The sequence below is a fragment of the Vulpes lagopus genome, chromosome 5, assembly GCF_018345385.1.
Source record: "Vulpes lagopus strain Blue_001 chromosome 5, ASM1834538v1, whole genome shotgun sequence".
NCBI lineage: Eukaryota > Metazoa > Chordata > Mammalia > Carnivora > Canidae > Vulpes > Vulpes lagopus.
In genome coordinates this window covers 73,073,323-73,101,011 of record NC_054828.1, presented here as the reverse complement: position 1 = coordinate 73,101,011, position 27,689 = coordinate 73,073,323, and the positions used below count along the sequence as shown (strand labels likewise).

The following is a 27,689-nucleotide window of genomic DNA, read 5'->3' as shown; positions in this document are numbered from 1 at the left end:
GCTGATGTTTGCTCCACTCATCCTCCAGATGTCAGCACACATGAGATCTCAGCATGCCCACCACCCAGCCCCCATTAACCTGTAACACACCTCCTCTTAATCTTTCTTCCATAGGATTTATCACACTCTAGTAGTCTTGTTTGCTTACTCATTCACTGTCTTTCCCCCACTACAAATTAGCTCAGTGAATGCGGGACCTGGTCCATCTTGCGGAGTGTATCATCAGAGCCTATGACAGTGCCCATAGCAGCGGCGAATAGATATTTACCGAGTGAGTTATGACAAGTGACATCTCTCCATCAATCTGAGTAATCTGAAATGATCTGTTGGGATCGTGAGTCATGATTACATATATAGCCAATGTGTATTTTCACTATTTATTGTGCAGCTCTGGAAACTGCTTCCATCATGCAAATTCCATTCCTCCCACGTTTCTTTTTTTTTTTTTTTCCTCCCACGTTTCTTCCTCCCTGGCACAAATGTACTGACTCCAGTGTGTGCTTTAAAAAAATGCTATTGCTTTATTCACTACCAGCAGGACTGGCCTGCACAGGGTGGTGGACACTGTGGGCTCAGGTCTGTGTAGGATGTGAGAAGGATGTGATGATTGGGAAGCTGTTTTGAAGGAAAGAGGTGGTCTGGAGGCCAGGCCCAGGAACCCCTCCGATTTACTTCCGGAAATGGGGAGACCTTGTAAAGGAGTCATGGCAAGCTATGGCCATGCCACCAATAAGATTAAGAAATTCTTGGAAATCCAGCTGCCCATCAGAGTTGAGGTCCAGTTTCTTCATCATGCGGTCAAGGACACCAGGGTCCTTCTGGTTCTGCAAAGATAACAATATCTGTAATAATGATGCTATTAATAATACAGTTAATTTCTATTGCACTTTCTAAGATACTTTCCATTATGTTGCCACATTTTAGTCTCACAAGAGTATGTGGTACATTCCCACGTCCCAGACACAGAGGTGGACTCAAACAGGTGAAGTGACTTGCCTGAGGGGAGGACCTGTGTCTGGAACCCAAGTTTTCTGGCTCCCAGTCCAGGGTTCCTCTGTGACAGTTAGAGGTTGTTCAATTTTATAAAAGCAGTGGAACACTTTTTCAAGTATTGCATGTCGCTGCAATGTACAAACTGTACAGAAGTGGAGTTATCTGAGGCGGAAAGAGTATGCTGGCCCCGATCTGCCTCATCCTCCACTCAGCTCCCAACACATACATGCACTCACAGCCATGAGTTGTATACGGCTGTTTAAATCAGGAATTTAGAAAGTCAGTCCTTAAGTGGCACCTGTGCTATTGATAGTGCAGATATACAGAACATTATTTCCATCATCACAGGAAGTTCCATGAGACAGCACTTCCCTAGAGGCTTTGGGATGGAGGAGTAAAATTTGCAAACTATCCTATTACATCATTTACCATTCCATATGCCTCTTCCCCAAATGAAAGAAACAAATCACCATGCCTTGTGTCATGTAGTTTGATAACTTTGATCTTTGAAGTACACCTTATTCAAAGAAAAGAAGAAAAGGTCCTTTAGTGGTCAGAGCTCACTCAGAAGTTTAGGGGTTTCAGCCTTGGCTATGCAGGCCCCTGGCTTGGAGTGAACAAAAAGGAGGCAGGAGTGTGGGGCTCAGCTGCTGGGCCTTTACTTCTAATGGTGTCATTTGGAGCTCTGGGTAGTTCGGGGGCCGGGGGCTAGGAGCAATACCTTTGTGAAGGCAGCCAGTTCTGTATTCATGAAGGTTAGGAACTCTGTCTTGGAGAGTGTGCAGTTGTTACCCTCCTTTCCAGCAAACTTCTGGAAAACAGCAATCAGAGACTCGATGCACCGCTCAGTCTCCGTAGGGCTGGACATTTTTGCCTTCAGACAAAAAAAAAGTCAGGGCTCAAACAACGGACAGATGCCAGAGAACACTCAAGAGAATCTCACACCTTCATTTTGGGGGCAAAGCAGTTTCCTGAAAGAGTAGGTCATTTATTAGGGGGCAGAGGGGCCCAGGACAAACCCAGAAAGTCATATTCTGTGAGCATCCCTCCCCTGTTGGCTCACAGTTTTATTCTAGGTGAAACATAGTGAGGGTATACATAGAGCATGTGGGTGTGTCTAAAAGCAGTAGAGTGCCTAGAGAGAGTGAGTGTGGCAGGTTTCACTTATGCTTCTAGAATTTCTGAGTAAACATATGTATAACTATACATCCACAGATCCATAAGCACATGAAGCACTGTCTAGAGATGAAATAATTTCCTGTTTTCTTTTTTTTTAAAATTTTTTTTGTTAACTTTTATTTATTTATGATAGTCACAGAGAGAGAGAGAGAGAGAGAGGCAGAGACATAGGCAGAGGGAGAAGCAGGCACCATGCACTGGGAGCCCGACGTGGGATTCGATCCCGGGTCTCCAGGATCGCGCCCTGGGCCAAAGGCAGGCGCTAAACCGCTGCGCCACCCAGGGATCCCAATTTCCTGTTTTCTAAGAAGATACAGAGGCTACAGGGATGAATGAAACGCAGCTTTTCACAGAAACACTGAAGGGTGCCTCGGTGGCTCAGTTGGTTAAGCATCCAGCTCTTGATTTCGGGTCAGGTCATGATGTCAAACCCTGTGCTGAGCATGGAGCCTGCTTAAGATTCTCTTTCCCTCTGCAGCACCCCCCTCCCAATAAATACATGAAAATAAAGCAATACTAAATTCCTGGGACTCCTGCATTTTCTTGAAGCAAATTAAATGAACTATCTATTCACTTATTATTATTCTATGTGGGATGGAAGATCTGAGAGTTCTTTGGATGTTCAATAGCAGCTTTCACATCGAAGGTCAATAACCATTAATTTTACACGTGAGGAAATGGAGACATGAGAAGGGAACTGACAGAGTCACCCCTAGCTAGAATCTCAGCCTTCAGGTCCCTTTGTGCAGTCCTTGCTCTTTGTTCCTTCTACTTCCAGACGCCACAAATTCTTACAGGAATGGCTGTAAGGAGGAACTTCTCTGGTCACTTCAAACCACAAAGGTGGATCTCAGGGAGTTCTCAGGTTGCCACTCACAGCAACCCTGACATCTACAGAGTTAAACCTCAGTAGTGGTCGCACCTGGAGGATTCTGTGTTGTGCTCTGCTTTCCTTATAACAAGATTCTTCAGGGGAGTTCTGTTTTGCGAACCTCCAGGTCATTCCTGCCCCCACCCAGTTCCTCTGCTGATTGGGGCTGGCAACTGCAGGCTTTGGGGACAGGTGTCTGTCAGGCCCTTCCCCTGAGGCTTTACCTTAAAATGTTAACGATGAACTTTGGATGGTGCCATTCACAATTTAGGATTTAGTCATTAATTTGGTCTTGGTAGGGCTTCCTGGAGGCTTCCAATCCCCATAGTTAATGTGCTACAGATTGATCTGAGCCCTTAGCTGCTCAGCTTTGGGCTCCTTCCTTCCTCCCTGTAACCTTTTCATCTGCTTTAGCATCTCATAGAGCTGCCCACTGCCCATAGCATGTGGCAATATCTGTAAAGCCCCTTCCGGGGTGGTTCTAATGAACTCTTCCGGAAGTGGATTCTTTCCCAACAGTCATGTTGTTGGAACTTTTTCTTTTTTATTTTCTCAAAGAGAACTTTTTCTTAAGGAAAGAAAAATGTTTGTAGGTCCAGGGTTTGAGAATGAAACAGAATACCCTAGCCTAGAAACTGATGTGTTTGCTCAACAGCCTTCCTTATCAGGACTAAAATTTCACTGTCTTACTAATGTCAGTTGACAGGAAGAAGGTCATTTGGGAGGGCAAGACCTTTCTCTAGACCTGCGTCTCTGCATCTTTTCCTTGTGGAATTCAGATTGTTTTGCTTTTCTAGTTTCAAAGTAGCTTCTGCTTTATTTATTTGTTTCCCCTCCTTAACTTCAGGACTATAATTTAGACTATTTTTTTTTTCTTCTTCTTGCGAACTGTTGCTATTAGCCACACATAGGAAAAATTAAAACCTCTGTACTTCTCTTCAGGGATAATTTTCCAAAGCAAAAGAAAGAAACACAATTACCAAATTACTGCAATGGAACTGCAAAATTTGTAAAGCTGGAGGGGGGTTGGGAGATGGTTCTCGACCATGCTGGGTCTGCCTTTCCAAGGTGTTACTCCCTTTTTGCGTGGAAAGGGAGGAGGGAAGGAGTAGGCAGGGATAAAGGTTGACAGGCTGGAGCAGGGGCTGGCAGCTGTTGTGTAAAGGGTCAGACAGTAAGTATTTAGACCACTGTGGTCCGTGTCGCTTCTGTCACTCTTCTGCACCGGGGCAGCAACCGCACATACAACTCACACAACTCATGAGTAAACGGGCGTGGCCTTGTGCTAATAGGACTTTGTCAATTAAGTTTGATTTTCATATCGGTTCACGTGTCACCAGGTGTTATTCCTCCTCTGATTTTCTTTCAACCACTGAAAAACGTACAGTGTACAGCAAGAGAAAGGACCTGTGGCCCGCGGGCGGAAGTGCTGACCGCCTTCACCAAGGAGGCGGGGAGGAGGAGGATTCTGCAGGTGGGGCTTAGTGGAAGAGGTAGAGGGTGAACTCAGTCGGTGGGCAGGGACTCAGAGGACGCGAGGGCCTGGAGACTGCGGGTTCCGGGCGCCGAGGGGGCGCGCCCAGCTCCTCTCGGGGCGGTACGCAGGCGGGGGCGGCGCTCCGAGACCCGCTACCTCCGGGCTTGCACCGCCGGGTCCCGACCAGCGGCGTTTCCTGCCCTAGCGCCGCCGGGCGCCCCGGCTCCCTCCGTTAACTCGTCTCCAGGCTCCGGGGCCGCGGGTCAGGGGTCTGCCGCCCCGGGACCCCGCCCTCGCCCCTTCCCGAGGGGGGACCCTGCCCTCGCCCCTTCCCGGGGGGGACCGCGCGGAGCCCCCACCCTCCGTTAACTCGTCTCCAGGCTCCTGGGCCTCGGGTCAGGGGCCTGCCGCCCCGGGACCCCACCCTCGCTCCTTCCCGGGGGGGGGCGGACCCCACCCTCGCCCCTTCCCGGGGGGGGGGACCGCGCGGAGCCCCCACCCTCCGTTAACTCGTCTCCAGGCTCCTGGGCCTCGGGTCAGGGGCCTGCCGCCCCGGGACCCCGCCCTCGCCCCTTCCCGGGGGGGCCCCGCCCTCGCCCCTTCCCGGGGGGGGGGACCGCGCGGAGCCCCCACCCTCCGTTAACTCGTCTCCAGGCTCCCAGGGCCCGGGCCTCGGGTCAGGGGCCTGCCGCCCCGGGACCCCACCCTCGCTCCTTCCCGGGGGGGGCGGACCCCACCCTCGCCCCTTCCCGGGGGGGGGGACCGCGCGGAGCCCCCACCCTCCGTTAACTCGTCTCCAGGCTTGTAGGGCCCGGGCCTCGGGTCAGGGGCCTGCCGCCCCGGGACCCCGCCCTCGCCCCTTCCCGGGGGGGCCCCGCCCTCGCCCCTTCCCGGGGGGGGGACCGCGCGGAGCCCCCACCCTCCGTTAACTCGTCTCCAGGCTCCCAGGGCCCGGGCCTCGGGTCAGGGGCCTGCCGCCCCGGGACCCCGCCCTCGCCCCTTCCCGGGGGGGCCCCGCCCTCGCTCCTTCCCGAGGGGGGTACCGCGCGGAGCCCCCACCCTCCGTTAACTCGTCTCCAGGCTCCCGGGCCTCGGGTCAGGGGCCTGCAGCCCCGGGACCCCGCCCTCGCCCCTTCCCGGGGGGGGGGGGGACCGCGCGGAGCCCCCCCAGCCCAGCACTCTATCAACTCCGCCCGGGAGCCAAAGACCCCCCAAGAGGCCGCCCCTCCCCCCGGCCGCTCCCCAGACGTAACTTGGGGCCTCTCGGCCCCAGTTCCCGCTCTCCCCGCCGATTTGTTTTCCCTGCCCTGTTTCTTGCCACGTCCACACAGCAATGGTGCATCAAGCGTGGTGGAGAGCTTCGAAGATAAGAAACAGGTCGGGCTCACCATGTGTTCGCGGGACGGGCACGCAGCGGTCCGGCGGCGGCGGGGGAGCGCAGCGCTGGGAGCTGGGAGCTGGGAGCTGGGCGCGGCGGGCGGCGGGCGGCGGGCGGCGGGCGTGGGCTCCGGACGGCCACCCCGGGGCGGGGCGGGGCGGGGCGGCCCGACTCAGGCGCTCGGGTCCCCTCGGCCCCGGCCCGCCTCCCCTCCTCCCGCTTCCGGGCGCGGATCCCCGCCCGCCCCGCCCGCTTCCCGGGACTCGCTGTTTCTGTTCTGAGGGCCTTGGAGACGGGAGGGACTTTTCGGAGTTGAAAGTTTTGCATGGCGGGCGCGCCCCGGCCGCTGGCTCTTCTCCGCGTGCAGCTCGCTCGCTCCTTCAGCTTACGGAGGCAGAGGATCCGTCTACAGCCGTGCCACGCGGAGAGGGGCCGCCGGGGTCCCCGCCGCCGAGGCTGCCCGTCGCTTCCCGCCGCCGACGGCTCGCAGAGCAGGCAGCGCCGGTGTGTGCGGGGCGCAGCGCCGTGGTCTCGGACGTCTCCCTGAGGGGCCGTGAGCCACACGCCCCGAGCCGCCGCCGCTGAGCACGGCGGGGTGCGGGGCGCGGGGTGCGGGGTGCGCGGGGCGCCCGTGTGCGCGCAGTAGCCGGCGGGGCCCGCAGGCCTGCTCGGCCCCAAGCTCCGGGCCCTCATCGTGGGCCGGCCGCTTTATCGCGGTGCTTTCGGCACATCCCCTCGCCTCAGAGCTCCACTTCCTTCTCCGGTAAAAGTGGTGACGTTGCCTTCCTGTTTCACAGACTGTCTCGACTGCCCGGTGGGACGGCGGCGCCGAGGGGGCTCGCTCAGGAGGGCGAGCGGAGGACGACGGCGCGCGGGTCGCGCCGGCCGCCCCTGAGCGAGGCCGCGTCTCCCCTCGGTTCCTCCGCACGCGCATTTTCTTGAATTCCCTTCAAAGCCCCACCTCAGCCCCAGACCCAATAATTAAAGAAATAGCCTGGTTTGGGGACGCCCGGGTGGCTCCGTTTGTTAGGCGTCCGCCTTCGCCTCAGGTCCTGACCTCAGGGTCCTGGGACAGAGCCCCCTGCAGGGGAGGGTGGGGGCTGCTCAGCAGGGAGGCTGCTGCTCCCCCTGGTCATGCTCTTTCTCTCAAATAAGATCAAGAAGAGGAAGGGGAAGGAGAAGAAGAAAGACGACAACCTGTTTGTCTCCGATCTTCCCCGTCTCTGCTAATGATACTGCCATCCGCCGTTCTTCCATCCTCCCTACCTGAACACTTTGCAGTCAGATTTTGAGTGTAAATCCCTTTCTTACTCCCAAATCTGATCAAGTGCCAACTCCTATCAGTTGTATTTCCATACTCTCTTGGATCTGCCCTCACGTTCTCTGTTCCCACGTCCACTGCTCTCGTTTAGATTTTCATTCCCTCTTTCCTGCACTTTTCCCAACTGGTCTCTTGCCCCTCTAATCTATTCCTTTGACTGTTAAAAACACATTTTCCTACCGTACAGCTCTGATCTAAAGCCTACCTAAAAAACAAACCGCAGCAAAAGAATGCAACAAAATGGCTCCTCCATGCCTTGTATATAAAATATAAGCTTCTTAGACTCTACTGAATTGAAAAAAAGTTCTTTTACCAAATGATGAATGAATTCTTCAATTTACTTATTTAACAAGTATTTTTGGAAACCTACTATGTGCCAAGACCAGTGTTATGCACAAGAAATGCGTATATGAGTATGATATAGTGCCTGCCTTTGATCTGGAAATAGACTTTACTCATGGTGGTTTGAGGGGTGTTCCGTGGATGGCTGCTATGGTCCACAAATATCCTAAAGTTATATATGAACTTTTCTGCATAAGAGATTTTCTTTCTCGGGAATGGTCTATAACTTTCATCTGATTCTCAGAGAAATCTAGGATTAAAAATATTAAAGAATCGTTAGTCTAAATGATTCCATTCTCGAGTCATGGAACCTTCCATACCATAACCCTCTTTAAGGGAAAGCACCTTACTTACAGCCCCTGCTGAAGGGCCAACTTTGTTGTGACTTTTTGCAAGATTTGACTGTGTGCTCACTGTCACAGGTGATTGGATTGAGGTTAGCTCTGGACTCAAGGGACTGCCAAACCACAGAAGACTGCAAGTGGATGTTTCATGACATGACATGGAGCCATGAGCTAGGGCCATTCTGCTTTTTGTCCTTCAATTTCCCTTGGGAAATTGAAATTAGAAACATAGAGAATTAGACATTTAGAAGAGCTGATGCTGAACATTTGCATAGAGAGAGACCCATGAAGTCGTGGCAAATCAAAATTACAAAGAAGTGGACACTATGAATAAGTAGAAGCTATGAAGTTTAGAAAGAATGCACAGAACAGAGGGGAAAATAAATGAGTCACTAGCTGGAAATAAAAGAAGTAGCTACTTGGATTTTAGCTGAGTTGTGTAAACAGTAGAAGCCCTAAGAGCCAGAGCCTACGGTCCAACTTTACTGGTGTTCTTGTTCTTCCCAAACCTGGTGGTTCAGTTTTCCTGATTTTCTGTGAGATACTTATTCATTCAATAACTCATCTGCCCTGTGAGGTAGCTTGAGTGAAACCAAAGGAAAGAACTAAATCAAGTAAGTATGAATTGTCTAGAACCAGGTCATCAGCTCCTTTCATTTAGGACTGCGGTGTTGTTAGCTGCTCAGGGTCGTGCTGGAATGGGTTTATTACTAGATTTTCGTCAGTGGAAGGAGAGTTCGGGATAGATGGCAGGCAAAGGTGGATTTGGCAAAGTAAATAGCGCATCAAACTGAAAAGCTAAAGCAGGCAAGGAGCTGAGGACGAGTGACGGCTGGTAAAGCGATAGCAAGAGACTAAAATGAGGAGTAAAAGGGTGATTCAGGAAATAAATGTGGGAACTTCCACAGTGCAGGCTAATCTGCATGTGCTACCTGAGCTCTGTGCAGCATAGGGTAGATTCTTAGATGGACACAATGGAGTATGACAGACATAATGACCAGGTATGACTAAGGTACAATGACAATGCTGGAAAGGAAATCAGTGCTGTGGGAGGAGGGAAAGCATCATGGTGAAAGTGCTGCTTGAGCTGGGTATTGAGGAATGTTTGAGAATCCAGCAGGCAGTGGCGAGGCTAGGTGAAGTCCGGTATTATGGCAGCGTTCCCAACATACTTGAACTAGAGCGTGTGGTTCAACCCAGTGCTGCAGCACATTATCTCTACAGGCTCCAATGAGACATTTCTCTGCTCTGTGCCTCAGTTTCCTCATTTCCAAGTGGAGAGAATAGTAGTATTTACTTCATGTGGTTGTGAAGATTAAGAAATAATTCATGTGAAATGCTTGGAACTCAGAGTACTGTTCTCAGAGGAGGCCTCACATGATGGCTTGTGTGGAAGTAAGGAGAGCTGAAGCACATGTGTGTTCTCGGGACTTGTGGGCGATTCTGTAGTCCTGTACTTTGGGTGTGGGGTGATGGTAAATGTGAGGCAGAGGCTGCAGGATAGGAGACTGGAGAGATAAGGGTCAAAGTATTAAGGGCAGTGCTTGCAAGTTTGGATTGTATTCTGGGCTATCTATCAAGAACCACCGAAAAGTCTTATGTAGGAGAGTGACATGGTACACTGCACCTTTTGAGAAGTATAGCAAATATACTAGAGAGGAGAGGGACTACAGGCACTGAACATAATCAAATATTGTTGCAATGACCAAGGCAAGATGGCCATGAAGTTGGGGAGAGGAAATTGCTCAGTGCTGAGAAGGCAGAAGCAATTGAACTCGGTTCCTGGGTGGATGTGGGGGCTTTGGAAGAGAGATGAAATCACTGTAGGAGAGAATAGGACTAAGAATATCACATTTGCTTGTAACTGTTTTAAAAAATTTTTGTTTATGAGAGAGAGAGAGAGAGAACACAGGGGAAGGGCAGAGGGAGAGAGAGAGAGAGAGAGAGAGAGAGAGAGAGAGAGAGAATCCTTAGAGTCCCCACCTAGTGCAGAGCCCGTCACAGAACTCAATCCCAGAACTCAGATCATCACCTGAGCTGAGATCAAGAATTGGCTGCTGACTGAGCCACCCAGGTGCTCCTGCTTATAACTCTTCAAATCTCTCTCATCTCAGGGCTTTTGGACCTCTATCTAGGTGCAAAGGTGTCTGTAGTCAGTCATCTTTCTCATTCTCCTATTCATCTGTCTTTGCGCGGGCTGCCATAACCAAACACTATATATTGGGTGGTCTAAAGAACAGAATCTATTTTCTCACAGTTCTAGAAGCTGGAAGTCCAAGAGGAAAGTACTAGCCAATTTTATTCTGAATGAGCATTCTCTTCCCAGCTTGCAGACGGTTGCTTTCTAACTGTTGTGTCTTCATGTGGTGGAGAGAGAGGGAAAGATCTCACTCTTCTTCTTATAAAGACACAGTCCTATTGAATTAGGGCCCTGTTCTTAGGGCCTTTAATCACCTAATCATTTAACCATATTACCTTCTAAAGACCCTGTCTCCAGATAGAGTCACATTAGGGTTTAGAGCTTCAACAAATAAGTTTTGTGGGGGAAGGGAGAACACAGTTAAGTCATAACATCATCCCTCTTAAGACTTAGAAATTGTCTTCTCTAATTGGGCTCCTACATGGCTCAGTTAAGCATCTGACTCTTGATCTCAGGTCTTGCTCACAGGATCATGAGTTCAAGCCTAGTGTAGAGCCCACTTAAAGCAACAAAAATGACCCCCCCCCCCAAAACAAAACCCTGTTTTTTCTTTAAGTATTCCTCATCCTCTAAGGTGGGGCCAGACATCTAATATATCCAGCCCAAGACCACTGTACTTAGAAAGGTCTGCTTGCAAGGTTAGCAGTGGCCCTTGTCTGGCCTCTGGGAACTTGGATTTTGAGAGGTTTCCCACCATTCTCTTACTGTGCCTGAACGTACAAACCATGTGGTTTATGCCAAACACCTCTTTCCTTCTGGGAGTTTGGCTTTTTTACATATGCCAGACAAGATGTGCCTATGCAACCAGCCTCCAGTAAAAACCTTGGATACTGAGTATCTCCTGAGGTTCTCTGGTAGACAGAACTTCATATGTATTGTCACATTTTGAAGCCAGAGGAATTAAGCATGTGTTGTATCCATCAAATGCTCTCCCATAGTTCCTTGTATTGTGCTTTTTACCACACTCTACTATCCTTTTATGTTTACTTGTCTTGCTCATGAGACTGCAAGCTACTTGAGGACAGAACCGGTCCCCTGCTTACTACAGCATGCCCAATACTCAGCACACATGCTAAACAGTTGTATACAACCCTGTAGGGAGGGTCTTCTCTGGATGTGGAGCTGACCTAAGCACTGGGATGATGGTGGCTAACAAGGCAAATGAGTTCTGTTCCGATGGCGCTCAACCTAGCTTTTGTGGATAAAGCAATCTTTAAAGAATAAGGAGGAAGGAAAGAGAAAAATAATCAGGAGACCCAAAGCCTTCTCTGGTGTCATGAAGTCCATGGAAGAGAGATCTCCAAGATGGAGGGAGGGAGTGGTGGACAAGGTGAAGGTCTTCAAAGAGACAGAGTGTGATGAAGCCTGAAATGCATTCCCTGGATTTGGCATTTGTATCTGAGGAGACCTTTGCAGACCATTTATAGTGCAGTGGTATGAGAAAGGCAAATGACAGTGGATTGAGGGGTGAATGGGAGGCAAGGAGAGGAGGCAGGGTATGGATTGCTCATTTGAGAGGACTGATTATGAGAGAAGAGAGGCAAAAGCAGCAGCCAGAGAGGGCTAGCTCAAGGGAGGGTTTAAAAACATCCAGAGAGGGGTGCCTGCATGGCTTTGTCGGTGGAGTGTTGGGGTTGTGAGTTTGAGCTCCGCGTTGGGTATAGAGATTACTTAAAAGAACACGAGAGACTCCTAACTCTGGGAAACAAACTAGGGGTGGTGGAAGGGAGGTGGGCGGGGGGTGGGGGTGACTGGGTGACGGGCACTGAGGGGGGCACTTGATGGGAGATGGGATGAGCACTGGGTGTTATTCTATATGTTGGCAAATTGAACACCAATGAAAAATAAATTTATTTAAAAAATCCTTAAAAAGACACAACAATATCCACGGAAGGCATGAAAAGGTTCACGGGCCATGGAGAAGGAATTCTCAGTGTGAGAAGGCAAATGGACAGGATTGAAAGGAGGTAAAGATAGAGCAAGTTACCCTAGGAGCTGTGAGTGGAAAGAGAAAATCAGGAAGAAGCTGTAGAAAATCCAAAGATTTAAGAGGGCTGCGGAGGAGCAGCTTCTCTGATGCCACTGTCAACATCATGAAGCAGGGGTGAGGACATCCATGGTAGTGGCCAGAGGTCTTGAACATGGAGAGCAGAGCTAACCCAGAACGACTGAGTACTGTCAAAGTGCAGATAACTCCAATTTATAGTGACTCTAATCCACATGTTAGTGTGATTGTTTGGCTGTATTTCTTCAGGTGTGCTTAGAAATCTGGTCATTGGATCCAAGAAAGAGATTTGTGGAGTAGATTTAGGGTTAGCGCTTCCCAGGATGGATGTAACACAAGGATTAAGAGAGTGAAGGAGTGGAGGGTATTGGTGGGAAAACAATCCACTTCATTGCACACTGAGTACAGGACAGAAATGGAAGAAGCAAGGACACAGAGATGGGTGGGCACCAAGTTTCCATAAAGTCAAACAACAAGTGGAAAAGTGGGAAGGAGAATCCTGAGGATATGAGAGGTTATTGATACACTATTATCTTCCAGTGAGTTTAAAGGTATGTTTTTAGGTAGAGCCCTTACGAATGATGGAAAATCCAAGCATGGGTATGAGCATTAAGCTGACCCCAGTTTACATGGAGTGGGCATGAAGGAGGTCAGGAAGCTGTGAGGGGGAGGGTGGGTGGATGATTCCCATCAGTGCTGAGCTTCCTCCAGGATGATGAAGGGGTAGGGATGAGGGCAGAGCGTGAAGCAGATTAGGATCTCTCAAGTGAAACTGGTGTGTGGCACTGACAGGTTGGGGCAGAAGCTGCCACTTTCCTTTATATATGCTATGCTTTAACCAAGTGGAATCATTGGTCATTACCAAAAAATCCTCCATACTTATGTATCTCTTTGCCATTGCTCAAGCTTTCTCTGGGAAATATCCTTTTTGCAATTTTAATTTTTAAATTTATTTTTATTTTTTAAAAGATAAACTTTACACCCAATGTGAGGCTTGAACTTACAACCCTGGGATGAAGGGGTGCATGCTCTACTGACTGATAGCCAGCCAGGCACCCCTGTTTGGGGAATATCCTTAACTTCAGTTCCCTCTGATGAAATTCTATGGCTCCTTCAGTGAAGCTTCTCCTTCATGAAGCTCTCCTGATCTCCACCACTCCTCCTTGGCTCCTCCAACCATATTTCATAAATTTTGTTTTGGAAGAGAGGGTTTTGATATTCTGCTATATATTAAAGGGATTTATGTTAATAGATGTTTTATCTTTTCTGATACCATGTAAGTTCCTTGAAATGATAGGCCAATCTGTCTTGTTCATCTTTGTATCATTAATACCGGTTTTCACAGAGTAAGTCCCAGCGAGTATTTGTGAAATTGACTGAGTGGTACAGTTTCAGAGTAGGGGTTGTATCTGTTTTAATTTTGTGTGATTAACCCTAAACCTAACCCTAACCCTAATCCTAACCCTAACCCTAACCCTAACCCTAACATTCATGACTTAATGTTAAATAACTTGTTGCTCCAAGAATTCTTTGACTCTTTATGTTGTTTTTCTTTTCTGGGGGGAAGGATCTCAAGATATTTCTGTTAAGGGTCTTAAACTTATATTTATTAAGTTATTCAATGAATATTTATTGAGTACCAGATCCTGTGTAGGGTCTGAAGATACAAAGATAAAATCTCACGGTTCTTACCTTCAAGGATTCCCAAATCTAGTTTGATTAATAAAATAGGAATGGGATCTTTTTTGAAACTGTGCCGTAACATCAGAGGGTATTCACTCAGCTTCCAGCGTAAGCTATTTCCATTTAAGTCCTGGCCAGAAGGTTTACCGCTTGAAGATAAGAACTGTAAGGGGAGGACCTTAGGGTTTTCTCATAATCTGCAGCTCTTGCCCTGAGCACCGGGCCACATCTGAGGCCATTGTGGTATAAATGGAAGCACTAGACAGGGAACATAAAGGCCTGAGTTTGAGTTCCTGCCTTGTCCTCCCTTGCTAGATAGGCTATTTTCTACTTCTCAGCTCCAGTTTTCTCATGTGCAAAATGGGGGTAATAATTAAGGAACTAATAAATATAAAAGAGCTCTTTAGATGGTGAGGTGTTATAACCAGTGTTAATTGTTACTGGCAGTAATGCTGTGTTGGTTAAATCAAAGTGTGCTTTGTAAACTCTACTTTACAGTTGGTGGATGTCTTTACTGTTTTCCCTCCAAGCCCTTCCTCTTCACTTCTGTTGCCTCTGTCCCAATTGCTGGCCCTCATTAATTCCCTCAGTGGTCCTATTGTGATGGCATCTAGAGCAGCGCTGGGGACCCCGTGCAAGCTGGAGTGGTTAGCTGTTTGCTTTCCTCCATTATCTGCATATGTCTATATTTTCTTCATGTTCTTCTAGACATCTTTTGTGCTGCTGGTTGGAAACCATTGAAGTCCTCCACATAATTGTTTCTAGATCTTCAACTGTTGTTAGGTAGAGTTGAGAAATTTTCTCTTTCACATTGAGCCAGAGGAAAATTGTCACATTATGTTAAAGTTTCTGCTCTGAGGAGGTGTTAACCATATCAGATCATATCCAATCTGTTAGCTCTAAATGTGTCATCAAAATATTCTCAGTGAGTCTGTAGTGCTTATTATTATTATTATTATTATTATTATTTTGTCTGAATTCTTCATTTTGGAATTCAAGGTCCTTTATGGTCTAAGCCCAGCTGTTCTTTCATTATTTCCCTTCATTCAAACTCCAGTCAAGTGGGACTTTTTTTTTTTTTAAATTTTTATTTATTTATGATAGTCACACACAGAGAGAGAGAGAGAGAGAGAGAGAGAGAGAGAGAGAGGCAGAGACACAGGCAGAGGGAGAAGCAGGCTCCATGCACCGGGAGCCTGACGTGGGATTCCATCCCCGGTCTCCAGGATCGCGCCCTGGGCCAAAGGCAGGCGCCAAACTGCTGCGCCACCCAGGGATCCCTCAAGTGGGACTTTTCACTGTTGTCTATAGTCAGAGTTGATCTTCCAGCTGGTTCTCACTGGTAAGGCCACACTGGTTGTTCAAATATTGAAATTCTTCTCTATTTCCCTTCTTGTCTTAATCCCTGGTCAGTGGCCTCTCTTCTTGTCTGAACCCCTGAGTGTTGTCTATTTGAAGCCCAGCCACCCCTGTTCCTCCACTGGGCCATGCAATTTCTGTAACCAAGTAGCTTAAGGGTTAGTGCACTGTGTGGTGAGGGTCTCCAGGACTTGCTCCAACCTGGCTACCTGCCTGCTATTCTGATTGGTCAGTGTTAGGTCACATTTTGAATACCTTCCAGTGCATTTAGGAGCTTTCCCCCTTACTGATTTTTGTTCTTGTGATTCCTTCCTTTCATCTAGAATATTTTCCCCATCTCCTCGTGTCCAAACTCTACCTATATGAAGATCCAGCTCAAAAAGAACCTTCTCTATGAAGCTTCCTCTTATCTCTTCCAACTAAAAAGCGTCTGTCGCTTCATTGATCTACCACAGCCCTTTATCTGTACTTTTCTTGTGACATGTATTCCAGGTGATCTTGAATTCTAGCTATTTATTAAGTGTATGCCAGTTTTTCCCTGTTAGCCTATCAGCTCCTTGGGGACATGATCTAGTATAATATCTTTTGTTTATGGCAACAACCACCTTCTAGAGGATATTCACAATCCTTCTCCTTACTCAGACTCTGGGTCCAGGACAAGAAAGGGATGGGTTAGTAGTAGGTATGAGACTTCTCTGTGACAGAAGTATTTAAAGGTTCTTGTGATATGTCTTATGGTCTTTTCTGATGGTTTAACATTTTCGTGCAATAGGACTTCCTCTGTTTCATCTCTGCCTGTTTCCCATACTCCCAACTCCCAGCCATTAGAAGGCCTAGGAGTGGACAGGCTAGCTGGCTCTGCTCCCAGCCTTTAGGAAGAAATTGTTTGAGTTAGGGTGCTTTTGGTGAAAGCAATGGAATGTTGACTCAAGCCAGTTTAAGTAATCATGAAATTATTGTTCATAATATCTAAAACAGGAGATCCCAAAGCTGGAGAGTTTCTAGGTCTGATTGATTCAGGAGCTCAGTGATGTTATCGGGACAAGGTTCTTCTTTTTATCCCATGGTCCAACCTGCCCTTGTAATCACAGGATAGCCACCAGCAGTAGGTGGAACATCCAGGGCATACATTTCCTTGTTCACATTCAATGGGAGAGACTTGCTTCTTTTTTCCTAGAAACCCTGAGCAAACTTCTCTTAACTCTCATTGCCCAACTTAATTTAGGACTGCCTACCCTGAGCCAATCCCTGGCTGAAGGAATAGAATTGCTCTCATTAGCTGAGACAGATTGGGGGTGGAATAGGGGCTGAGGTATGCTGTGTTTTTAAAAAATGGCTGTAACAGTGCCTGCCCTCCCACATGCTCTTCTTACACATTGTAAGAAGACAATGTGACCTTCATACTCTTCCCATCAAGACATGGGATCTGTATTTTTTTCCCCTTGAATCTAGGTAGGCTTGTGACTACTTTGGAAGTTACCCTGTTATGATTTCTGACACTAGGTGTTAAATGGTGATACTGAGTCTAACTGGTTCTCTCTTGGGCTCCTCACTCAAGGAACCTAGCCAGCATGCTGTGAGGAAGCTCAAGTTGCCTGGTGGATGCACCCCTGTTTAGAGCAACCAGTGGCCAGCACCAAATGGCCAGCATGTGAGTGGAAGGGGATCCTCCAGCTTCTGTCAAACTGCCCAGCTGACACCGTGAGAAGCAGGAGAGCTGTTGTATAAGTCACTAAGTTCTGGGGTGATTTTTGATGCAGCAATAGATAACTGGAACAGGGACCCACTATAGGAGTTATTGTGTTTCCTCACTGCTTTCTGCAGTAACTTATTAGTGTTTCTGTCACTGGATTGGGTAGCTACCCAGGGAAGGCCTAAGGTGAGGGCTTTGAGAAGCAATGTGAAGCCTAAGCCTAGACTATTGTTTAGTCTAACTTATTCACTAAGTCTGAGAATCCTATATGCGATTTTAGGGTTCAAGTTTCATAATAATCAACAGTAATTTTTGCACATGTCCCTCAAAAATTTGCAGTGGAAGATGGCTGGTTGTAATTTGGATGTTCAAGATCCAAGGCAAGTAATCATGACTAATATCTACTTTATTCTTACCTAAAGTGTGGCCCACCCTGGAAAGAGTACGCATTGTTATGGCATCATTCTCACTGGTTTACTCTTCCAGGAGCCAGGATCCTGACTGGCAGCCAGAGGGTTCACTCAACTAAAGTAAATATTCCCCCAAGGAATTTATTTATGTATTTTAACTGAAGAAGAGAATGATTGAATTCATGCTGTAGAGAAATGTACATATAGTTTTTAAAGTGTTAATGTCATGATAAATCTAAGTAATAGAGTAATAACATATGGTGTGGGGGGTTTTTTTGTATATTTTTTTATTGGAGTTCGATTTGCCAACATATAGCATAACACCCAGTGCTCATCCCATCAAGTGCCCCCCTCAGTGCCTGTCACCCAGTCACTCCGTCCCCCTGCCCACTTCCCCTTCCACCACCCCTTGCTCGTTTCCCAGAGTTAGGAGTCTCTCATGTTCTGTCACCCTCTCTGATATTTCCGACTCATTTTCTCTCCTTTTCCCTTTATTCCCTTTCACTATTTTTTATATTCCCCAAATGAATGAGACCATATAATGTTTGTTCTCTCTTTATTTTTTTTTCTTTTTTTTTTAATTTTTTAATTTTATTTATGATAGTCACAGAGAGAGAGAGAGAGAGAGAGAGAGAGAGAGAGAGGCAGAGACACAGGCAGAGGGAGAAGCAGGCTCCATGTACCGGGAGCCCGATGTGGGATTCGATCCCGGGTCTCCAGGATCGCGCCCTGGGCCAAAGACAGGCGCCAAACCGCTGCGCCACCCAGGGATCCCTGTTCTCTCTTTAAATCTCAGGTCGAATTCGTAGGTTTTCAGGATGATTTGAAAGTTATCTAGGTGAATTGGTAGGGCGGTAAGTTGAGGACCCTACTTCTCTGCCATCTTGCCCCTGAATCTATATGGTTTGGTAACAAATTCTGTCTCTGTTAGGGATCCGACTAAGCTCTTAAAAACTAGACAGCAAGCTCCTAGAAGGCAGAGGCCATACCTTAGTTTTTTAAAACCTGCAACGCATAGTGCAGGTTTGGCCTTCAATGCATAAATGAATGAATGTTTGAGTGAAAGAGTGAGTATGGTGACTGCATATCTTAGATTTTTCTCCTGTGTGTCAACCTTTCTGTTCTTGTCCACGATCATACCTGTGAGAGAATGTGCTTCATTATGTTATAATAAAGACTTTCCTTTAGACACTGTATATATATATATGCCAATACCTGTGCATTTTAATATTGTCTGTTTAAACTAACCATTAGTATTAAAAAAGAAACACAGACTTATTGTGAAAAAATTCAAACAGTACAGAAGGGTTTAAAGTGAAAAGCAAAAGGGTCTCATTCCCTCTAGACTCTCTGTAATCAGTTTTTTGAGGTGTTCTCTCTAGTTGCTTTATTTGATTTATGTATATGGAGTCACACTGCATGTACTCATTTACCACTTGCTTTGTTTTTCACTTAATGATCTATTTTGGATATCAATTCATATCTCCTTAATGACTACATAGTATTCTTCTTTTTAACATTTTTTTTTACTTTAAAGATTGACTTATTAATTTGAGTGAGAGAGAGAGAGAGAGAGAGAGCAGGCAAAAGAGGGGAAGGACAGAGGAAGAGAGAGAGAAGTAGATTCTGCTGGGTGTAGAGCCCAGTGTGGGGCTTGATCCCAGGACCCTGAGATCATGATCTGAGCTGAAATCAAGAGTTGGATGCTCAACCGACTGAGCCACCCAGGTACCCCTATAGTATTCTATCATACAGATACAATATCAAAAGTGAAAGAGTGAGCTTTGAGAGACAGTTACATCATTTCATTTCTTTCCTAAGAAGTGTTCAGAAATCCTGTACACATACAGACCTATCTGAGGAGAAACTCCTGGTAGTAGAATCGATGGTTTCCTACATTCCTGAAGAATATGAACTTTAACATTTTGATAGATATTCCAAAATTGCCCTTTAAGGGTTAGTGGCTTTTGATAAAGAAAACACGTCATTTCTTAGGTCTGTGAATCAGCAAGTCCTCTGAGATGTTTAACACCAAATGGATACAAAAGAAGAGTTTAACAGCAAATGTTACATTCTTGTGTGTGAATGTAAAAACTAGACAGCAAGCTAGTCTCACCCAGAGGTGAGGTTATTTCTGAAGCCCATTGCCTCCAGTATGTTGCTTTGTTTCTGCTGGCTTTTCCAGCTACCATCTCCTAATTTCCCAGCCCAGCCCTGGCTCCAGTTTGAGGCTCTCCATACCAGGCAAAATCCCCCTCTGTTGCTTAGTCACCCCTGGTCAGGAGCAAAACAAACCAGCTACTTGGCGAACAGGAATTACCTGTTTTTCTGTCAGCCCCACCTCCCCCCACGGTCTGTGATCTCTAGTTTTTGTACAGAATGTGGCCACTCCTTGTGGTTTGGTGGGTGCTGTTTAGAGAAAGAGAGAGAAGCAAAGCTCTTTTAAAACAGGGCAGTTGAGTTTTAAGTGGCAAAATTAAGACAAACAAACAAAAAAGTTAAAGAGGATCATGGTATGGAGATGGGGAAATATGTATTCAGTAAGTGTTTATGAAACTTCTACCCTGTGCCAGTTTAACAAAGTGGGTGTGTGTTAGGTGAGAGGTGCTGAGCATGAGTAGGCTCAGTGCCTGCCTAGGCCTCCTGTTCTGCTCTCACATGTCAGGAGTAGAAGGAACCCCTGTCTGTATGTCTGTCTCTCACTGTTCTGTCCCTCCCCTCCAAGCCAGGCTGCTCAGGAATAGACCTAGCTGTGGACAGGAAACTAGTGGTTTTGGTGGTTGGAGTGGAAACAGTGATGTTTGCTTGTGCCAGGCTTGGAGCCTGGAGTAGGGTAGGGGCTGGGAGTCTCCCCAGGAAGTGACTCAGGGACCTGAGATTTTTCAGACGTGGCTTTCTGTCTCTTGCTGGAGGGCTGTGGGTGGGTCTCAGAGGGCTGTACTTGATTTCCCACCTGGGACACCTGAGCAGCCAGGACTCTGAATCAGAGATATGAGCACAACCTGTTGTCATAGGTATTTGGGGGACTCTAAAAACACCAGGAAGTTCTGCCCTTGAAGCTACCAGAGAGAATGCTGTGGTGGTACCTCATTCCTTTACCCACACACATTGCCCACAGTTCCAGAAGGCAGTAGCCTGTGACTTCAACTGCGGGGCGCCATAGCCTGGTTCCCATAGCTCCTGTGGGAGGGGGCAGGCAGACACACCTCATTCATTTCAGGTTTCTCAACTCATGAAGAACTGGTCAGATTACAGGAATCATATGAGGCACTTAAACTCTCAGGAAAATAATCATCACCGTTTACTATCTGTTCCAACGTACACTTTTTATCTAGCTATCTATCTACCTTATAATTTTATAGTTGATAGAAATAAGTAAGAATAAGGAAATAGTAAAAATAACTTTCTTAGACATTATAATAGGAGTTTAGATGTGGCAGACTCAAATTTTTATTCCATATTTTCCTGGATTTGAAAAAATATATATAGATGTTTGCTTATATGTATGTAGGACATATGTGTGTCATCTTATTTGTTCCATATTCACAAAACATTTTCATTTTTAGATTCATAAATATCAAATTATTGATTTTTTAAAGCCAAATGACCAATCTAATGAATGCTTTTATTTATACATCATCTTTCTTCCCAGTTGCTTTGTTATACTCCCCTCTCTTCAGCATTTTTACACTTATAAACTGTATCAAGTAAAATTCTGTGCATAAACCTTAGGTGAAAGAATGCCATATGTCTTTTCAGCAAAGTGGGGTGGTTCAGGTTCATGCAAAATATTGTGTGAGGCAACACTTCCTGTTGAATAACTAACTGGATGAGAATACCATATATCTTTTTTATCCTTAGAAATATACCATTCCCTCATTGATTCTTGCAAGCTTGTTTGGAGGGCAGTGTAGCTACTGTATACCCTTTATGAAGTAATAGTCTTTTCCATTGGGAAGCACCATCTTCCTTGGCTGAGCGTGTGGCCAGATCAGCAGAATGGACCCTGGTAGTCAGTGAGGTGGTGTCCCCTCACTGAGAACATACCTGGTTCTCCTATGCATTGATGTAGGGTGTTGTCATTCAAAGTCTCATAGCATGGACCTCACTTAGATGATCAGTTTCACCATAGCTGTTAGAGGGCTTACTCTGAGTCTCTTTACATTTATCTTTTGACTCATCTGATAATTGTTCTTTTGTCAATTTTCTCCTCTTTGCTGTTACATGAAGAAAATTCTCAATTCTCAACTGTGTTCAAGGAAAGCTAAAACAAACAAAAACCAATACCATACATAAAGATGGTGCCTTCAAACTTTTTCAAGTAACTTTTGGAAAGATGATGCAATACTTTGGGCACTGCCATAGGAAAACTGAAAGGTGACACGGATGATGTTGTGGTGATGATTTATGTCATTTGTGCACTATCCTCCAAGCATTCCCTCCTCTGTTTTCTTGTATCTTGAAATATTTTAAGATATAGAAAAATGCGATCACCAAGACCTTAAAATATAGCTTTGTTTTGTAAAAGGCTCCGTTGGATCCATATGGTAATTAAGGACAGAATGAGTTTTATTCTGTTTTTTTTTTTTTAAAGTAAGTCTTCCCTTTGTTCTTTAAAAGAACTCTAAGTAAGAATAAAAATTATGAAATATAAATCCTTGCAAATAGATAGAACTACTTGAGAGGGAATTCAAAATGTAAAATGTATGTTCTTTTAAAGGTTACAATAAACACCAGTGTTTGTCTAACATCATTATTCCCCTTCTTCCCAGCTTCTGGAGGCTTTGTTAGGGAAGAAGTCAACTATGTATGAAGAGGTAAAGTAATGCGGTCTCCACTGTGGCAGGTGGCTTTAGCTCAGAGCCTGACATGACATTCTTCCCTTACTGTCATGGTTCTCTGAGCACTGACTTGAACCTCACCTCCTTATCTCTGCTTTCAGCCTCAGGCAGTCCCTGGTCCCCACATTTCTCCATGTCAGCTGCTTTTATGCCACTTTTCCTGACCTCCCAGGCTGGATCCCACCAACCACCTGAGCAATCAGTCAAACATTCTCATTTCCCTTCAGTTTTTGTCTATCTAACCAGGTGCCCCCTCTACCTTGCTGCCATCCTTTAGCTGTGGCTGGCCCTGGGGGAAGGTCATGTAGCCATGGATCTGTGTTTTTCTTTCTTTCTTTTTCTTTTTATTTATTTATTTTTTTTTTTTTAAGGTCTTATTTATTTATTCATGAGAGACACAGAGAGAGAGAGAGGCAGAGACACAGGCAGAGGGAGAAGCAGGCTCCACACAGGGAGCCTGATGTGGGACTCGATCCCGGGTCTCCAGATCAGCTCTGGGCTGAAGGCAGGTACCAAACCGCTGAGCCACGCGGACTGCCCTGGATCTGTGTTTTTCTACTTCAGCCTGTGTACCACTCATCAATCCCTTTACTTGTCTTTGGTTAGTTTCCTGATGCCCCTCAGGAGTTCTTCCAGTCTGTCATCCCCCACCTCTGCAAGGGACCTTTCTTCTAATTCCTGGGGGGAAATGCCAGGCACTTAGACACACTTTCCCCCAGTCTCCACCACCCACAAACAGACTTTCCTCCGTACCCATCCTTACATCTCTTCCTTTTGTCCCAGGAACCTGGGGGCCCCTCCAGCCCCTGATCCTGCCTGTTTTGTATTCTCTCTGGCTTTGGCCATGGTTTTCTCCTCTCTCCCCTATTTTTTGACTCCCCTCTTTCAAGGCTCCCCTTTCTCCAATATATTTAGGCAGGGGACAAAAAATACACCTATTATTTTAACAGAAGGACTTGTTTGCTAAGTCACTGAAAAGACAGAGTAGCAGCAATTTCAGGAAACAGCAGCCACCCCCAGGGCTGGGGAGCCAAGGGAGGAGGTGGGAATGGTCAGTTTGGCTGAGGGGCTCTGACACAAGTCTCTGAAGGGACACTTCTTGTGGCACAGGGTGTCTGAGACTGCTCCCACAAGGATGGAAAAACTGCACACTGGATTTGCCTGCCTTTGGGGAGTAAAATCCAAGCCAGTTAAGAGCTTCCCAGTTGTGATAGATAGCATGCTTTTGCGGGGACTCTGCCCTGCTGGGTGAAGGAGCAAGCTGGCACACTCAGGAGCACCAGTAGCTGTAGGGAGCAGGCCCTTCCCGTCTGCGGTTCCCCTACCCCAGCGAGGTTCCCAGCTGGGGATTCCGTGGCAGGTGGAGATGTGGTTTTGGAGTCCCTAGTATGGCAGAGTGTGCACCGAAGAGTAGATTGGAAGCCAACAGACACCAAATTAATGCTCTCCTATTCTTCCTCTCCTTTTTCTTTCCTATACATTCAATACCTGAGTAGTTTTTGCGCAATGTCTGCTCTTCCTTGGCTCCCAGTATTTCCTCAGACTTCTGAAATTTGGCTTTGCTATCATCATGCTACCTAAACTGCTTGGAAAAGGCCTCTTTGTTGGGCAGATCTCAGGGGTGTGTTTCTGTGCTTGTCATTTCCTTTGGCTCCCTGAGTGAGCTGTGTGACCCAGGGGTCTGTTACACACCTCCTGGCTTCTGTGATTGTTCACATGCTTGTCTCCCCATGTACCTGTCTGCCTATTGCTCCCGATTCTCCTCCTGGGTCCCCTCAAGTGCCAGTGTTCTCCAAGCTTCAATCCTCAGCCCCTCTCTAGTTGTGCATTTCTCTGCAGGACACCTCATTCTGGTGCGTGGTTTAATCAGCACCTCTGTACATACAAGCTGACCTCCAGATCTTCATCTCCGTAGGCCAGCAGCCTGTTGGCCATCTCTACTAAGTATCCCATAGCTACTCCAAATTAAATATGGCCAAAGTTGGGCTCAGCATCTTCCCCTTCAAATATGCTTCTCTGCCTGTTTTTTCTCTCTCTTTAAAGATTTTATTAGGCCAGTGAGAAAAATGCCCATTCTCTGTGCTAAGGTATTTTAATAGTTTGGTACTTTGAAGGTAGGAGTATACAGAAATTAATGGAAAACTTCTTTGACAAAATGTTACGATTTCATACGAATACATATTTTATAAACATTGCTGAAGAAAGCATGTGGTGGACTGCCACCAAATAATGCATTTATATATTAATAGTACCTCAGTGAGTTTTTAAAGCATAATGAGGAGCTAATTCTGTCTTTCCTGTGAACTTTTAAACATCTGCCTTCCTGGATTTTAGTTTTTATGTCATGCCACATACAGTCTCTTACTTCTTGGCTTTCATAAAAGCAGGATGGTATTATTGCTTCTCTCCAAGTTTCCATCACTTTCACAGCATCATTGACTTCTGTCTTCTATCTTCTATAGTATTTTCTTCATCTTGAGAGATTGGGAGAACAGGAGACATCAAACCCTTCCCACACACTGTGCTTTTAGCAGGCTGCCCCCACAGAAGTCACACAGCCATGGGATTTGTGGGCCTTTGAACATGTGGTTCAAATCCATCTGGAATCTGCCCCCACTGCCCCATGCCTGCCATGATGTTGTGGCTATGTATTCAGCACTTACTGTGTGCCAGGAAAATCCCTGCCCTGGATCAATATTTTATATTGTGAGGAGGGAGAATTCATTCTCTACCCTTCCAGGTCTTCCAGTTGGACTGGGAACTAAATTGACATGAGACAATTAACAGGAGAAAAAACCCAAAGTTTTATTACGTGTGCATGAAGGCCCAATAATGAAATTGGGACCCAAAGAAATAAGCAAGGCAGGCAGTTTTCATATCTTTCAGATGAAGAGGCAATAAAAGATAAGGAAAACAGATATTTGCAAGCTTTTTTTTAAAAAAAAATATTTTATTTATTTATTCATGAGAGAGACAGAGAGAGAGGCAGAGGCATAGTTAGAGGGAGAAGCAGGCTCCATGCAGGGAGCTTGATGTGGGACTTGATCCCGGGACCCGGGATCACACCCTAAGCTGAAGGCGGATGCTCAACTGCTGAACCAGACAAGCGTCCCTGCAAGCTTTAATTAGCAAAGAATTCTAAACAGAATTTGGGCTGAGATAGATTAGTGAAAAATTAACAAGGTTTTTATTTCTACAGCTTTTCCAACTTTAGGGTTCCTATCTCTGGTGAGAGGGATGTGTTTCTACTTCCCAGTACAGGGAGGGTACCTTTCGTGTGGGAGATGTGTTTCCTGCTTTCAGGGAGTCAGAGGAGGGTTTGAGTGTCCCTCCACTGGCTGCTTCCCAAGTGGCTCCAGTTCAAAATAATCAGCATGCCACTGTGGTGCATTTTGGGGCAGCCTGCTCTGGGCTTTTTTTTTTTTTTTTTTTAAAGATTTTATTATTTAATCATGAGATTAATGAGATTATGAGAGAGAGAGAGAGGGAGAGAGAGAGGCACAGACACAGGCAGAGGGAGAAGCAGGCTCCATGCAGGAATTCTGACGTGGGACTCCATCCCCGGTCCCCAGGATCACGCCCCGGGCTGAGGGTGGTGCTAAACCACTGAGCCACTGGGGCTGCCCCTCTGGCCTTCTATAATATACATTTTCTCTAATCCTCACAATAAACTTGTGAGGGAAGTATTTAAAGCCCCTTGGTAAAGATGAAGAAACAAAGGCTCAAAGAGTTAAAAAAAATTTCACAAAGCCAAAAAGGGGAAGAAGTGCAGTTGGCCCTGAAGCCTTGCCATGCTGCTATGCTGCCCCTTGCCACAGCCTGTTGGTGCCCTGATGTGATATGTGTGCAGTCCGCTTCAGGAATGCTCATGCATACTCTCCACCATGCCGGGGAACCTCTGGCATGTTCTAACACATTCCGTCTGGTCCTCTTGCACCTTTGCCTTCCCCCAGTGCTCCCTAGCTGTCTCCATCCATGGTTTTAGAGATGCTCATGAAGCTGTCTTGTCGCCCAGCACCGCGCCTCCTCCCCCCTCACAGCTCTGCTTAGTTTCTTTCTTTCTTTCTTTCTTTCTTTCTTTCTTTCTTTCTTTCTTTCTTTCTTTCTTTCTTTCTTTCTTTCTTTCTTTCTTTCTTTCTGATAGTCACACACAGATAGAGAGAGGCAGAGACATAGGCAGAGGGAGAAGCAGGCTCCATGCACCGGGAGCCCGAAATTCAACATCCATTTACTGAGCCCTGCAATGTGCTCTTCATTGCGCTAAGTGCTAGGAATAAGGCATCCTCCTTCCCTCTTTGGGTCCTAATATCAGGGGCACTCTACACTGCTGGATCAGCATCTGGAGTTCTCAGTATTACAGCTGGCCATTCTCTGGTTGTATTCTCTTGACAGTTACTAGGTGCCTCTCACCTGCCATGTTGCAGTAGATGTCATATAGAGTGACGACTTTCACAGTTACCTATAGTAAGGGGCTTTGCAAATGTTGGATGACACAATAAATGTTAAAGGCTATTCATATTGCCACATATGTTGAATATATGTTAAAGACTCAACCATAAATATATAAGCAACAACACCGTTTAAGTTTAGCGTTGCAAACTCATCTAGCACATAGCAAACACCTTCAGCCAAAGCCACTTATTTATACCACAGTCTACTGGTGTTCAGAATCACATCTGCGATTTCCCTTTAATATTTATTTATTATTTTTATTTAATAATATTTAACATTTATTTATTCAACATATGCTTATTGCAAGCTTTCCTATACCAGACACTCTTCAAGGTGTAAAGGTTTAGCAGGAAACAAAGCAAAGTCTCTGTTTTCACAGAGATCACATCATACACATGCATTTGCATATGTTGCAAAAAATTAGAAATTACAGATAGGCAAAAAAATAAAAAAGAAAGAAAGGAAGAGAGTAAGAAAACGTAGAGTTCTATCATCCTGATTAATTTTTCAGTATACATTCTTCCTGACTTGTGTTCTTTTTTTTGGTAAAGATTTTATTGAGAGATTTAAAAGATTAAAAAAAAATTTTTTTATTTATTTGAGAGAGAGGGAGAGAGAGAACATGAGCAGGAGGAGTAGAGAGAGAGAGGGACAAGCAGACCCTGAGCTGAGTGTGGAGACAACATGAGGCTCAGTCTCATGACCTTGAAATCATGACCTGAGCCGAAATCAAGTGTCAGATGCTTAACTAACTGAGCCACCCAGGTACCCCGTGTTCTATGTTATAAACATTTGTATTTTACTTGAGTGGAATAAGACTTGACTATTGTAACATAACTAAACATTGTAGATACCTTTTCATGTCATCAATTAGTCTTTACCTTATTGTATTTATTTATTTATTTATTTATTTTTAAAAGATTTTATTTATTTATTCACAAGAGACAGAGAGAGAGAGAGAGGCAGAGACACAGGCAGAGGGAGAAGCAGGCTCCATGCATGGAGCCCGACGTGGGACTCGATCCTGGGACTCCAGGATCATGCCCTGGGCCAAAGGCAGGAGCCAAACCTCTGAGACACCCAGGGATCCCCTTATAGTTTTTAATGATAGCATAACATAGTTGGAGTTTATTTGATCAGA

General features: G+C 46.1%; 1 protein-coding gene across 1 annotated transcript; it reads right to left on the bottom strand.

Moving 5' to 3' along the window:
* Positions 1-498: 498 nt before the first annotated feature.
* On the bottom strand, positions 499-6,039 carry S100A11 (S100 calcium binding protein A11). Its single transcript, XM_041757559.1, has 3 exons — positions 5,909-6,039; positions 1,715-1,867; positions 499-824 (listed from the first exon to the last, which is right to left on the bottom strand). The coding sequence occupies exons 1-3, from the start codon at positions 5,909-5,911 to the stop codon at positions 669-671; spliced, it is 312 nt and encodes a 103-aa protein (XP_041613493.1). The 5' UTR covers positions 5,912-6,039; the 3' UTR covers positions 499-668.
* Between the last annotated feature and the right edge of the window lie 21,650 nt (positions 6,040-27,689).

What these genes read in the sequence shown, in the direction of transcription:
- S100A11 (XM_041757559.1), bottom strand. An exon ending in AACTGGCTGCCTTCACAAAG is followed by an intron (nt 825 to 1,714) that starts GTATTGCTCCTA and finishes TTATCTTTGCAG; the next exon opens with AACCAGAAGGACCCTGGTGT.